This window comes from Cloeon dipterum, chromosome 2 (assembly GCF_949628265.1).
Source record: "Cloeon dipterum chromosome 2, ieCloDipt1.1, whole genome shotgun sequence".
Taxonomy (NCBI): domain Eukaryota; kingdom Metazoa; phylum Arthropoda; class Insecta; order Ephemeroptera; family Baetidae; genus Cloeon; species Cloeon dipterum.
This window is the reverse complement of record NC_088787.1, coordinates 30,794,488-30,810,156: the sequence shown is the minus strand read 5'-3', so window position 1 is coordinate 30,810,156 and position 15,669 is coordinate 30,794,488. Positions and strand designations below refer to the sequence as shown.

General features: G+C 40.6%; 1 protein-coding gene across 1 annotated transcript in view; it reads right to left on the bottom strand.

The window, feature by feature from the left end:
* Nucleotides 1-940: 940 nt before the first annotated feature.
* Nucleotides 941-15,669, bottom strand: part of LOC135936210 (uncharacterized) — a 30,548-nt gene continuing 15,819 nt past the window's right edge. Inside the window, exon 3 of the mRNA XM_065478952.1 lies at nt 941-10,045. Within this exon, the coding sequence (XP_065335024.1) occupies nt 9,296-10,045 (750 nt within the window). The 3' untranslated portion in view covers nt 941-9,295. The remainder of the gene's footprint in view (nt 10,046-15,669) is intronic.

Sequence of the window (15,669 nt, the reverse complement as noted above, 5' to 3'; positions counted from 1 at the left end):
TTGACAAAAATTTCATCTCTGGTCAATGATATTGCATGCTCCAAGAAGAAGTCAATCATATTAATTCTTCGAATTTTAGTTTCCTGCTGTATCTATATATTTTTATGCGGCGTCTTGAAATCTCACACATAAGTTTGTTAGCCAAGGCAAAAGATGGGCAACTGGTTAGCAGCGGTGCAGGAGTGATGGTGCTCGGCAGAGGTTAGGAATCCGTTTAGTGGCTGGGGCCAGCGAATGCAGCATAGGACGCTCTCGGTGATGGGGATGAATGTGACAACGCTTAGGCTACCTCACGTTGCTCCATGAATTAGCTTGCGCCACGTTGTGGCAGGTCAGGCCGAGGAGTGTCACGACAAAGAAAATGTCTTACGTTAGGTTTGTTAATTTAAACGAAAATATGGAAAATATAGCATATACTTAATACATGAATTTTTTCTATTATACTACAGGATGTGACAGGATCTTCCTAATTTATCACGACGCATATTTTTTACGGATGTTAGGGAAATTGAAACAATTATACCAGGAAAGTTTTGAATAAAAAAAAATTATAATACATTTCTTATTTTGTTTCGAATATACATATAACCATAGCAGTTATTCAAAATAAGGAGTTCTGTTTCTCCTAACATTGTTTTTTTTGTGTATTTTCTCATGATGTTTGAGAATGGTGCTTCTGGAAAACCTTTTTCCACAAGAACTACAACTAAAAGGTTTTTCACCCGTGTGACTTCTGCAGTGGTCAGTTAAATGATGTCGTAATTTGTATGCCCTGCCACAAAAATCACAGGTAAACGGTCTATTAGCATGAACATCTTTCTTTCTATTTAGATTTCTACTTTCTTGTGATAAGTTGGATGCTGCTACTTTTTCATTAAAATGTTCAGCCTTTGTGCTGGACAAAGCACAACCAAGCGATGGAGCAGTCTCATTTTTTGTATTATTCACACCTGATTTGGTGTTAATGTCTTTACAATTTCCACCAAATATGTTGCACAGATCCAATTTCTTTACAAAATTTTCTCGGAATCGGTGCAGTGAAGATTCACAAACAGAAGTAATAGATGATTCATTTTCAACTTTCTAGAACAAGATTTTTGGATCAGTTGATATTTATTGCTAATCCATTTCATTAAATTTTATTTTTTGATCAAACGTGGAAAAATCAACGAAATATTTTGTTATTGGCCAGTTGTATGTATAAACCCTTATTGTTCGAAGCTGCCAATAGATGGCACCACCGTAAACTTTTGATTTTAATAAGACAATTTTGCTGCGATTTCAGACTCAATCAAGCAACTGCGCGTACATTCTTCACTTATAATATGCTTTCTTTCGACATGCTGAAAACCAAAATCGGTTCAGCCAATCACCGTAGAAACGTGAAAAACTTTTTTTAAACCAAAAAATGGTATTATATAGATAGGAGACAAGCGATTTGCACTTCACGTTGATTTTTAGGCCAGTTCCAATCCCCCAAATCTCAATCGGGGGCAGTTTAGACCCCCATCTAACACCGGGGAGGCTCGCCGCGGCGCCGGAAAAATCGAAAAAACCCGCTCAGGGAATGATCTCAGGTTTGCCAGACCCTGAAAAAGGTCGCCAGGGTGTGGCGGGGTGTAGGGCTCGGTGAGACGCTTCCAGGGAGGGGGCGCGGGCGATTATCCCTCCACCCGTCGAATTGTTAGACCGAAAAAACCGAGGTGGGTCAGTCGAGACAGTGGTTTGAAAATTAAAAATGATCGTAGCGGGGGCTGATTATCCACGATGCGGTTTAACATAAACCTAGTAATTAAAAAAATTGCCATTTGGCGCCGCCGCCGCATAGCGCGTCGCAGAAAAGTGCTTTGCTGAAAAAAAAACAGCAAAATTGGTGTTGGCGGTGCTGCGTGGCAGTGGCACCGAAGATTGCATCGCCGCACTGTGCTTTTTTAACTTTGGCAGAAACCGCGAAAAAAACATTAAAACAAGACCTGGCAAAGGGTTTCAGGTCGGGGTACCCTGAAAAAAGGTTGGTTGGATGTGTCAGTTAAAAGTCCTTCGCGAGCACTTTCGAATGATAGGCCGTGGTCGATTCTCAATTCTGCTACGAATGGTCGAATTTTGACAAAAAAAATCTGTGAGCTGGGCAAAAAGCAATAATAATGCCCGTGTTGTTAATGCTGCACCGCGCCGCGAATTCAAATCCCACTTAAATGCACTCTAATGATCACGAAGAAACCAAAATGAACCGTTGCCGCCGAAAAAACCGATTAAAGGCACTGTTCAGGGTGCGCGACCTGAGGAAGGTTGGTGGTTTGAAGGGTTGAAAGTAGCCGCCAGGCACCGTCAAACATGCTAAAAAACGACAAAAAAGCAATTACATTCGGCCTCGGAACCGATTTCAGTCGCGGAACCCTGAAAAAGGTCGTTTGCGCACTCCATAATTTAGCCCTTCGCGAGCACTGTCGAATGAGCGGTCGGGGTCGACTCTGCGACAAACGGTCAAATTTTTCCGAAAAAAAACCATTTAAGTCGGTGCCGCACCAAACGTTCCTTTTGCTCTGCACACATTGCACACACCAAAAACACAAAAACCCTTATAAAATCAATTTTGTAATTGCAAAAGCACTGAACATCGGGATTCAGACACGCACGCACTCGTTTGTATCCGATCGCCAAATTCAAAATTCAGTGCCCCGGGACTTCGCAGCGCCCTTGCGCGTATTTTTAACGTGGCCATTATTTGTGTGCCGTGCAAAATGCGAATTTTCAATGCCGTGTGTAATTCGCCTTTGGCCCGGAGTTTTGCGAAAATCGGTTTACAGACACTATTCGTCAACCAAAAGAATATAGCATAGCCTATTAGGGTTGTACAAAAATAGTCGATTTGGCAAAGAAATGATTGATTATTATAGTTGGAATTTTAGAGGCAAATAATCGGTTTCAAGGCAAATAATCTATAAAATAGTCGGTTTCATTTGTGGTTTCTTGTTCCTGTATAGGCAAAAAAATCTATATAGTATAGCCAGTGTAATGTCTCAACCTTTTCTTGATAAATTAATTTTTTTTTTTAAAACAAAAGAGGTTGTTGGTTAAAGAGGAATGATACTGGAAAAGCCTGGAAAATGCTTGTTGCCAAAGCAAAAACTCATCCCTTAGGATTCAGTTAAAGCCTAAATTGACCTAAGGAGCGCTGTAATTTTTTGAGAAAATTGGCTTGAAAGTTACCGTGCTTTTCAAATGGCAATGGCTGTCTCCTTACTTGAAATCCAATTTAATTTCAAAACCAAGAGTTTCCCCAATAAGTGGCATACACCGTTGAACAGATCTCGACGAGAGGAATCGGAATATGCCAAGAAAATGTTTTCGAGCACTGTAAATTTTGGAGAAAATTGGCAAAATTTGAATTTTTATTGTAGGAAGGTCATTTTTTTATTATTGCAAATTGTTGAACAAATTGTTTATCGGTCAATTGTTTAAGGCATCCAACAATTTAATTAATTTTCAATTGTTGTCCAGTATCATTCCACTTTAAGAATAAACGAAACGCAATATTTTTAAATATTGCCGAAATCCATTTTTAATAATCATAAAAATCTGAGTCCAATTGTTGCCGAAAACTAGAACGGACGCACTTAAAATTCGCTCCTCAGAATTTCCCCTTTTTGGCAAAGACGTTCAACTTTACCTGGAAGAAACTGGCAACATCTTGCTCAGCTTTTCACGCCTCATTGATCAACGTCAAAATTTCCTCTGAGGAACAAGATTTCGACCCAAAATTATGGTTTTGAAGCTATGACCGGCGAGTGAGTACGATTACACCAAAACAACAATCAAATGGCAAAGACCAACGAGCGCCCGAGTAGCTCGCCAATGGCACCCTCTGCGAATTTTCGTTCGCGACACCACAGAATCACGCCGAGAAGGGGCTCTGCCTCTCTTTAGCCGGAGGATGTGGCTCTTCGTCCAAGAAACCGGCCACCGCAACGACCATCGAGGGATCTCTGCTTGGGACGACCCAGAACCCAGAGTTGACCCCGCCGTGTCCTTAACATTGTCATCGAACGAGCGAAAGCCGGCACTCCTGAAGAAAGAAATTCATTTTCGGACGAGGGGTGCGGCTCGAAGCTTGCGAAGAAGACCGGCCGGTGGAGTAAAATTGAGTTCCAGCGCCAAATCTCCCAGACGAGTTGCTGGGGGCCAGCGTGGAAGAGCGTCAAGCCTTGGCTAACGCCCGGCTGCTCACTATGCTTCTAACTCAGCCAAGTCAACTTTGAGAAAACCAAACAGAGCTGAAGACGAAGTTCCTGGCCATCATCCTGATCAGTCGAATAGGCCTCATGGCTCCTGGTGGATGGTGGCTACGTGGGACCAAGATTGTAGTGAGGACCGGCGCCCAGAACTCGCCTTTGGAGACAACCCCGGCTATTCTGATTTGTCCAGGCGCCAATTCCCGACTTGGCCTCTATTGTAGGCCCGTCGGGTTTTTTGGATTACTGTTAACCCAGAATAACAAGACTAACAATCTTAGATATTGTGGAATGTTGGATAAAAAAATAATGAATGATAGGTCAAATGCATTTTAAAAAACATTAATAGAGTGAAAGTTTAGGTAGAACTTAAAAGGCCGCTAAAGATTTTTGCATTGTTTAGCAAGTTGTTCATTCTGTTAATTATTGATTTTGGAATTAAGCAACATTTGCCTTCTACATTGGGCAATAATGAAATCAGGTCTGTCAAACAGCAAAAGATTTTGCGAAATTACTCAAAAAAATAAACGGTTTTGTCAATGATTTTTTCGGTTGGGTTTGATCCCTTTTGTCGCGATCTGTCCAATTACTGGTGTGTGATTTGTGAGCTAAATTTCCATTCTGGTGAAATAAATCGTGATTTCCAATTAGATTGAACTAGCAATATGACTAGCATGCAAGCTTATTAATAGCCGATTTTCTCTCAAATTTGGAATGGTTTAAGCTGTTCTCAAATTTCAGGTAAAATTAAAGAGGAATTTCTCTCCTTTTGCTGTTGAGCTTTACTTTAACTAACAACAACTTTCTGCAACTGGTTACCTCACGCAATCCTTTTACAAATTATTAAGTTATTTTATTCCAAAACAACCATTCCTCGTACATTACTGTGAAAAGATAAAAAATTTGAGATCTAAAAGACTATTTTATCATCAATAATTCATTATTGTTTAAAAATTATCAGTCTTTTAAGATTCCTGTAAAAAATCTGCTTTGGAAAACTCTGCTGCTTTAAACAATTTTGCACGTTCGCGGATTGCGTGGTTTTCGACAAAATATAATGGAAAAACACCCCTTTTTAAGAAATCAGACAGTAATTGCTTTTTTTGTATGGGTGATAATAAAAAAAGTTCGTTTTGATGAAATAATCAATTTCGAAATTCTGTCATTAGAAAAAAAAATCAATCTGACCCCAAAAATATGATCAATTTTAGCAAGAATAGACGAGAGCACGATTTTCCGGGTCTAACTGACGCGAACGCAATTTTCGGTATCTGTTAGACGCACACTCTCCGCTGCGCTGTTCAATTTGATCTGGCTGCCGAAATCCTGATCAATTTGATGCAGAACTACCGCGCGGCCGCCTCTAACTGAGGCAAAGCGGCTCGCTCGGTATCAAATAGACCAGCGAGGCCGATTTCTGCATGCAATTAGTAAAAAAGTAACAATTAGACTTATACCGGTCCGGTTTCCGAGGATTATAAGCTCCTAGATCAGGTCCCCATCGCCGAAAAACTTGAAAAGTCGAAACAAAAGAGTCAAGCGAGTCGTCAACGGCCGTTCAAAGTTTAAGTTCAAAGTGTTTTAACGGACATCGGACATCGCTAGACGCCAAAAGTGATAGTGAAGGACAATCGGACAGCCGGCGGTTCGGACGGATTGCCTGGATCGGCTGGACAAGGACGCGTCGGACGCTTATTTGCCAACGGCTGCCGCGATCCTCAGTTTTGAGTTAGGCCTCAAGATAAACGATACCGGCGTGTTAGAAAATTTTGTACATGGAAAAATTTCAGTTTCTGCCGGACTTCATTGTCACATCTCGCCAGTTCTTATGAGAATCCAACATAAAAGTATTATGGGAGTCTTGCAGGAACTGGCGAGTTGTGTAGCCCGGCGGAAACTGTAATTTTTCCATAATTTTTCGTAATATGTATGTAATTGTTTGGATAAAAATAAATTATGCTATATTTTAAGTAATAAAGAATAAAGTTTTTGCTATTTAAATCAACAATCCTAAATAAAAGCAAAAAAATAAAAATAAAATAAATAATATTCCAGGGTTATTCTCTAGGAACAATCTAGGGTTAACTTAAAAAAATAATCCAGGGATAACTTATGTCACGCTTAAAGTTGTTCAAAGAATAATCGAAAGGTTAACCAAAATATTGTTCCAAGAATAACCCAGGGTTAATCCAAGAGGCAGAAAATAATTCTTCTCCAAGGATATTCCTGGGTTATTCCAGGAATATTTTTTCTGATTAACCAAAAAGGTTAACCTTGAACAAGAAAAAGCGTGACATTATTTAACTTTCGGACATAAAAAAGTCATTCCTGGCGGTTAATCTTTGGTGAAGATGGTATAGCCCAGGGTTAACTTTAGAACATATTTTTCTGTGCGGGTAGTTGTTCAAAGAATAATCGAAAGGTTAACCAAAATATTGTTCCAAGAATAACCCAGGGTTAATCCAAGAGGCAGAAAATAATTCTTCTCCAAGGATATTCCTGGGTTATTCCAGGAATATTTTTTCTGATTAACCAAAAAGGTTAACCTTGAACAAGAAAAAGCGTGACATTAGTTAACTTTAGGACATAAAAAAGTCATTCCTGGCGGTTAATCTTTGGTGAAGATGGTATAGCCCAGGGTTAACTTTGGAACATATTTTTCTGTGCGGGAAGTGGCGGCTTCCTCACAGAGGGACCATGCCCTGAGCTCGTTCACACGCGTCCTATGCAGACCACACTGAGATAACACAACAAAACCAAATTTTTATAAGATCTGCCGTGGAAAACGCGGGCGAAATGCGGGCTACCTCTGACAGGGAGGAAAGCTACAGGGTAGCGTTGGGCACCGCGTACATTCGTAGCCACACAAGTTCCACGAAAGATGATGCAATCACGATCACGCACCACTTGAGGCAGACACGAGTAACAACAAAACAACAAATCCGCAATCATCCCAGTTAAATCGCTCTTAATCCGGTGAGTGGTGCACGCCCTACTTACCAAAAAGCAATATATCTCGCTCAAAAATAAAATTTAATAGAAAAACTCACAAAACTATGCAATAAATCACGCGGGGCCACGTCAAGCCAAACTTGTGTGCTTTGTCCCGCGTGCTAATCGCTTTGCTACTCGCCAAATCGCACCAACATCCCCGTCACTTTTATCTCGCCCATTCACTCATGATTCCTGGACCTCCACAGGTCGCCTGGACCGCACTGAACGCTCAAAAACGCACTGGATCGACGCCACGCCGTGTGCCCCTCGCACACGCGTTCGTTCGCTTTCCGCTCTCTACTCTATATTTGTTTAATGCATCATCCGTTTCTCTAAGTAGTTTGAATTCTTATATTTATAAAGTGCAAATTCCCAGACATTTCAATTCCCATTATTGAAATTTTTGGCCTTTTATGAATTGTTGTGGTGCAATCCTGTTGCGTTTTTACGTAAATTTCTTAGCAGCATTTCATGATTTGCGAGAGCATTTAGAAATTTTTGTTGAGTTTGTGAAGTCGTGGAATGCGAGATATACTAGGTGTCAAATCAACATAATCTACGTCAGGCGCAATGACTCGGACATTCAGCGGACTATTTTCTGCAGTGGAGAATCATTACTCCATCAGCGACGCCTGGGAAGCTACTAACGTCCAGCGTCGCCATCAAGGTATGCACACGCCTCTCCGAAAGGGGGGAGGAGGCGACGGGGGCGCACCGCCCCAGCAGATAACGCTCCGAAGGTCGCATGACCTAAAGGAGCATCTTCAACCTCTCCTTGAAAGGAAGGAGGAGGTCTAGAGGTAGAGGGGCCAATGCCTTACCGTCTTGAAACGCTTCTCCGTATGGGGGGAGGAGGTGACGGGGCGCACCGCATCAGCAGCAGTCGCTCCGAAGGTCGCTGACCTGAGGAGCAATCATTGATCATCATTTTCTGGACATAAAGATAGTCCAGCTCATCTATATAGCAACATCAACAACTCTCCATGAAGAGGGGGAGGAAGAGACGAGGTGCCTGGGCCTCGTGCTGCCTGATGGTCATCCGACCTGAAGACCCTTCCGTGGCGTCCATTATCGCCATCAGCGTTAGCTCTCCGTAAAGGAGGAGGAGTTGCCGAGGGTTTTAAGAAGCATCGGATTAACCTTAAGGGTCACCCAACCTTTAAGGACGAGGAGTTAGTTTTATGTTTCATGGGTCTCCCAATCTGGAACGCTCCAGGTTATTTGTGCGAAATGAAGCTGAGGGAACGGAACCGAGATATTGTATTAGATTTACGCGAGCTGAATAAAGTTACAAAACCTGACACGTATGCATTACCGATATTGGCCACAATTCTTGATCACCTCTGGGAAAGTTAAAATACATTAGCTGGGTTGATTTCCGGAAAAGCTATTGGCAAATGCCACTCGATGATGAGAGTAAACCTAAAACAGCCTTTTTTCATTCCCCAGATGGACCAATTTCAGTTTAGAGTTTAGCTATTCGGGGGGCAATCAACAGTGGTCCAGATTTTATGATTGGGTATTTGTTAAGATTATAGGCAACTGGTCGTGGATAAAAAAGTATCTTAAGGTGTACATTGACGGCGTGTTTCTATAGGTATGCCGACCCTCGAATTACATTTTGAGGTGCTTCGTTTAATATGAGATGCAAATATGTCTCCAAATTGGGGAAAAAGTAAATTCCTCCGTAGCTCAATGAAGATGCTATATAGGTTACTTACTGGATGAAAACGGGTTACATCCAGATCCGGATAAAATTCAAACGATTTTGCAGCTTAAGCGGTTGGCTATGGCTAATATTAAATAATTTAAATTGTTGCTTGGTGTAATAATTTATTATTTTTTTTATTATAGCTGTTACTTCTCACAATCTGTCAAAGTACATTCATGTTATCACAGGTCAGTTGTCAGTTTACAAATAGGAAAAAGCATGTGAGAAAGAGCGACACTTCTGGAAAACAAGTTTCTAGGACTTTGTCCAGGATGGCATAGCCGAAGTGAGCCCAGACTAGTTAAATCATAAAAACATCACAGTAATCACACTAAAATCTTGCTGTCACATACGCCTCTCAGAGGGACGGAAACTGTGCCGCTGAGCAGTCCTTTAATGCGGGTGGCATATCATTCCACTCCTTTACGACGCGATAGTCAAAGATGTTTTTCCCGAGATAGGTGCGGGAGGATGGCAGCTGAAGTCGAGGGTGCAGCGGATTGTTTCCGCGGTGCACGCGGCCAGGGGTAATTCGTGCCATCGCGTCGTAGTCCATTACTCCTGCTAAACACTTTTTGAAATACAGGAGGTCGTTGATGTACTCCAGCTGTGCAGGCACCGAGAGTAGATTTTGTTGGTTTGGTGGTGGGATGCAGCGGCCGTGAATAAAGTGCAGGGCCCTGTTCTGCACCCTAATCATTTTCTCAGTGTTAGTTTTTGTTGAGGGGTGCCATTCTGGTGTTCCGTAGAACAGTTTGGGCTTCACCAGTGAAAGGTACACAATCATTTTCATTCTTTGCGTACAGCCGCTTAAGTTCCGAGCCGCGAACCCAAGGGTTTGCACCGCTTTTCTCCGCTGGACGTCGACATGGTGGTTCCAGAGAAGGTCTCTCGACAGGTGCAAACCAAGCAGCCGCTGCGTGGCAACGTACTGCAGCGCTGTGCCACCGTCTGTGTAGCGAGGCATGCAGGGTTGTCGTGCACGTGTCACGTCCATGACGACGCACTTCTTGACGTTTAGCTGCATACCGTTGTTGGCGCACCACACGTCGATGTGCGCGAGGTCCTCCTGCAGGGCCTCAACGTCGTCTTCACTCCGGATCTTGCCCTGCCAAAAATCTTCATTAGCAAATATTACCAATGATATTTCAATCATACGCTTCATTGGAATAATGTTAATAAATGATGAACGAAAAATGATAGAAATTTTTAAAAAAATAATGAAAAACAAATATAAATACTTTCATTATCTTAATCTTGTTTTAATATAACACCAATGTTAATCCAATGATATCAGTGCGCATGCGTGAATGCGTGCGCATCCACAAGTCGCACACTCTGCCACTCTGTCCGTCAAACCGCATCAAGAAACAAACACACCGAACAACGGCTTACGGCTACGCGCAATTTTCGAGTTGTTCTTCGTTTTGCGAGTCGTTCGTCTGCCCTCTGAGTTTAAAATACACCCCTATAAGGACCCTTGAAGTTATCAACACACGCAACGTTCAGCAGATATTACAGGTAATGAGAATCATTCGTTTTTTACTTTTGTTTTCATTCCAATTCGCGCGGTTACAAATTTTTAATGCTGCAAAACAGCGAGAAAACCAGCCACGGCTTTGATGGTATATTGAGTTTTGATGCATTTTTTCGTTGACAGGCCGGGCGAGGATGGCTTTGACCCTGTGGAGCAGACGATGAACGAGCTGAAGAGGGACAAGGACAATGCGTGGCTGGACAAGAAGATGGCGAAGTTCGTCGGCTTTGAGCCGGGCCGCTTTTTCACGTCGCCACCCAATGTCCAAGGACATCCACGACCCGCGCCAGTTTATCTCGTGGACGTTCTCGTCATGTTTGTTGCCCGGAACTCTATTTTCTGCTCTTTTATGCTCCATCTTTGTAACTCTTAATTGTATGTCCTTGCCATGCATCGCCTTGCAGATTTGCATTTGATTTTCACCCGGTATTTTTCACCATTGGTTTTTAATTGTTTTTATCTACAACTAAATTTTTACCAATTTCTTACGCATGAAATAAATTTTCCCGCTTTTCTTCTAAGAAAATCTGAAATTGGAGGTGGGAGAGAGGTCAAAATTTACTCTACTTTGGGGGGTCGTGAAGCCAAATTAAACACTCGTCTCTTGTTGGATTGGAGATTTATTTACTCCGCACTTGAACTGGAAAATAACAATAAATCAGTCTTTGGAATCACAAAAATAAATTAATTACAATTAGTTTGATTGTTTAACTTTACATTTGAGCTCAAGAATTCATTATTAATACATTCTGAATGTGAATTTGATATGGCGCCAAATTACATACATCTAATATCGCGAATTAATAGCATTTAATGACTGAACATAGTATTTAATTGACATTGATATGATCACTGAATGTTAGATTGAACACTTAATTAGGTTTTTGATTAACTTACCCCTTGGGAGGGTTCAATTTATTGGATTTATTGTCGGAGACGAGAATCACACGCTTGGCGGAATTGTTTGTCACGTCGAATGCACACGGCACGAATTGTCTGAATTTATCACTGCACTGGCGACTGCAGCTGGACGGTGGCGCCACGCTGTGGTAGCCCCTACACTACTATGCAGATATTTCATTTTAAATTTTCATTTGCTCCCTAAATTTCTCAATTAATTTGTCTCGGATAATTTTCTATTCGCATGAGCATACAATTAGAAAATTATTCAAAATTTAAGTGCAAACATGGCCTGCAAAAAAGTGGTAAAAATTAAAATTAAAAAAACGCCTTATCCACCAGTTCATATTTTAATTTGGGAGTCTTGGAACCTTGTGTTATATCATAGGCGATCGGTGCATGTAAGTGGGTCAAGGGTCACTTGAGGTGTCCAAAGGAGGCAGGAAGGAAAAATTCCTAAAGTCCAATTTTCCTGGCCAAATTTTTCTTTGTTTGCTATATATTTCAGTCTGCAGGCTTGCCGCCTGCTCGCTCTAGAGCGCAAGCACACAAGCGCATTCGTACTAGCGACTCGTGTGCTAGGCTAGTGCCACACGAATCCACGGGTTAAATCAAATGGGAAATTGGGACCAATCAGCGACCTCCAAATTTAACACAGAAAATCCCATAAGCAGCAAAAGTGGTAGCCATAAAGTCACTTAAAAGTGGTGGGAGAGCACACGTGAATGTGACAGCGTCTTCAATTTTTTAATTGCTTTGGTGCAATTATTGATTGGAAAAGCTGATTGCTGATTGAGAATAAACAAAACAAGCACGTCTGTCAAAATGCTGAAATAATATTATAAAAATATGAAACACGAAGAAATTTTGGTTAGGGAAATTGTCGTGGCAGTCGAGTTTAAAATGCGCACCGCGCTCGACAAACACCTAAATTTTTGCTCTTCAATTGATTAAAATGAATTGTGACAACAAGGAAATTTGATTTTGTTTGTTGAGCAATTATTTTATAAAAGTGAGTGAGTTACGAAGTGAATATTTTACTATTTTAGTCAAAAAGTAGATCTTCTCCAATAATAAAATTTGTGCGCTCTTATTACTATCTAGTTTTGGATCTTGAATAAAGAAATCACTTTTACCTTTTAAATATAAACAAAACTAAAATAATTAAATTGTTATATACTATATATGTACTTTGGCTTTACAATTTGGTTGGGACGTTGTTGTATACCATTTACGGTTTAAATGGGTTTTTTCGGTTTTTTTCTGCGATATTGGCCACTGCCACTTGAGGTGTATCCAAATCCACCGATCGCCTGTGTTATATACTTAAAGACTGTCTTTGACGGAGTTTCTGAGCACACCAATCGATTCTTGAAGGTCAAATTAGGTAAAGTGGATATTTTTTCCGACCAAAAAATGGAGCGAGACGCGCGAATCTTTTCCCGCCATAACAATATGAACCTATTTGTGATAACTGCGCATGCGTCAGAGTTGGCTGGATCTGATAAAGAAGTCATTTGTACAGGCGGTCTCTCTGCAAGTGCTCAAATAGCTCTGACGTATGCGCATTTCTCACACATACGTTCATATTGTTTTGGCGGGAATAAAGTTATACTTGAACTATGCACGTCGCGCTGCACTATTTGGTCGGAAAAACATCCCTTTTACCTAATTCGACCTTCAAGAATCGATTGGTCTGCTCAGAAACTTCGTAAAAAACGGTCTTTAAACAAAATTCTCATAGCAGCTATAAAACTGATAATTTTACTGTCGGTTCTAGAGCTATGTTATTAACGAATTTTGAAACTTATTAACGCAAAATTAATGTTTAATATCATGCCACCTTTAACTTTGTCGAATCGTTTGGCCCGATGAGCCGCACTGACAGCGTCAAAAATGAGGAAACAATAATGGCGGCTCTGTAAAATATAAAGTTCAGGCCATTAATAGCACATGACACGTCCCTCATCAATTTCTGACCACCCCTTTTAGTGCCGGTGTCAACGTCGCTGTGACCCGCCTGGCCGACGATTCGACAAAGTTGCTAACTTTTATTATGTAGCACGGATTATAAGTATATCCCTACTTTAACCCAACTTTGTCTCAATCTCTGCTGTGTACTAAATGTATATTATGTATTGTAAAACTTGAATGCTGTGACTAGTTTTATGATGTAAATAATTTTTTATAAGTTTAATTACTCTCGTGTGTACAAAAATATATCTAGATATAATAAATAAAAATAAAATAATTAAATAAAACTTTGTTTCCTATTCAGAAAACCCTTAATTACCAATAATCTACAGAAATTAGGGGATCATTTGATTTTCATTGGAAATTAATAATAACGCAATGATAGCGGTCAATATTTGAGGCCAATATTAATACAATGTTAAAAAGCGTCACATTTTCACATTGATACAATATTAAATACCAATATTGAAACAATAATGATCATTGGGAAATAATAATGGCCTAATATTAAAACAATGAAGATTTTTGGCAGGGTGGTTGTAGATGGTGCAGTCGTCAGCGTACTGTACGAGGTTTGTCTTAACTAGAGATGGCAGGTCTGATACAAAAGCATTAAACAGAAGAGGCCCGAGGACGCTCCCCTGGATAACGCCGGAAGGGACTTCGCAGGACTTGCTGCACGCCCCGTTGAATCGCACGAACTGGCTGCGGCCGACTAAAAAGTTTTTCACCCATTTTAGCGCGACGCCGTCCACACCGTATTGCTGCAGCTTGAAGAGCAGCCGCTGATGGGGGACTTAGTCGAATGCCTTTGCCCAGTCGAAGAACACAGTGTGGACGTGCGCCCCACTCTGGCTGTCTAGCGGTGCTGTCCAATCGTCGAGCGTCCGCATCAGCATGGTCGTGCAAGAGCGAGCGCTTCTAAAGCCGTGCTGCGAGTCGAGCAGACTCTTGAGTAAGCCAATCTCCCCTAGGATTACCACACTCACGTAGGTCACCCGAAACTAAAGTCCGTTGCCCTCCTAGGGTTACCGGTAGAGCGTATTCCAAGACAAGAAACCGTAACCGGAAACCGGAATCTTGTCATGCTCCGGTTTTTCTAACGGAACCGGAAATATTTCATCCGTAACAGGACCGGACAGGATTTTTATTGATCAAAAAATTCTCCGGTTTTTTTCATTTTCTATTAATAAATAATAATAAAAATCATTATGGCCCGAAGCAAAAAAGAAGGCTAAAAATTTCTTAATTTTCAGAGTGTTGTTAATTTTAATTTTCGTGAAACTCCACTTCAAATTTTTAAAATAAACATGAAATTTTTCTATTTTTTGGTTCTTTGCGCCTCCAAATCTTTGGTTCTAACCATCAGAATTTTAACAACTACCCATCGTTAGACTCGTCTTGGCCTCCACTAACTAGCCAAAGTGTTAAGGGGGTGCTTTTTTACATCCCCTTTCAACCCCATTTCTCCAATTTTGATATCAACAATTTTACCATGTTACCTCTGGGATTAAAAATATTTCAAAACTATCCGAAATTCAATCTACATAACCACCCCATCCCTTCTCTCAAACTAAAAAATAAAAATATTTTAAAATTATGTGCAAATCAATTCAAATATACAGATTTTAAAAATGTTTTACTCTTTTCGAGGGGGATGAAGTATAGCAACTAAGGAACTAAGGGGTTATGGGTAAGTGCCTATAAACCCATCAGCTGGTCAGGGTGGGTCTAGAAAAGTCCAGCGGCGAGTATAGTTTTTACAATTCTGATAGTCAGAACCCGAGTTTTCGAGTTGCAAAAATAGTGACTTAGGAAAAATTTCTTTATTTAGGCGAAGTGGAGTTCTTTAAATATAAACCAGTCTCTATGAAATTTTCTGCTAAGTTCAGACTTGTAAAGGGACCACTTTTTTACCTTTTCTAATTTTCCAAATCATATATTAAAAAATAGTTCAATTTTTTATATATTTGATTAGTAATTTTAAACTTTTACTCTTTTTTTAAAACTTATTGGAATTCTATTTGTTGATGCATAAATGCTTATTTATCTATTTCTCCTTTATAAACTAAATGGGATAAAAGGCCTTCACAAACTAAAATTATCCATACAAAATATTCATATTCCGGAAAAAATGCGTAACATACGCAAAATTGAAGAAAAATGCGGGTTTTCACGAGCTACGATCCGAAGACCGAAATTGAAAACCGGAATCCGGTCCTTTTCCGGTTTTTCACACGGAACCGGAAATATTTTAACCGGAACAGGACCGGACAGTAGGATCTTCTCTGAGTTAGCTTAAACAAGAACCGGAAACAACC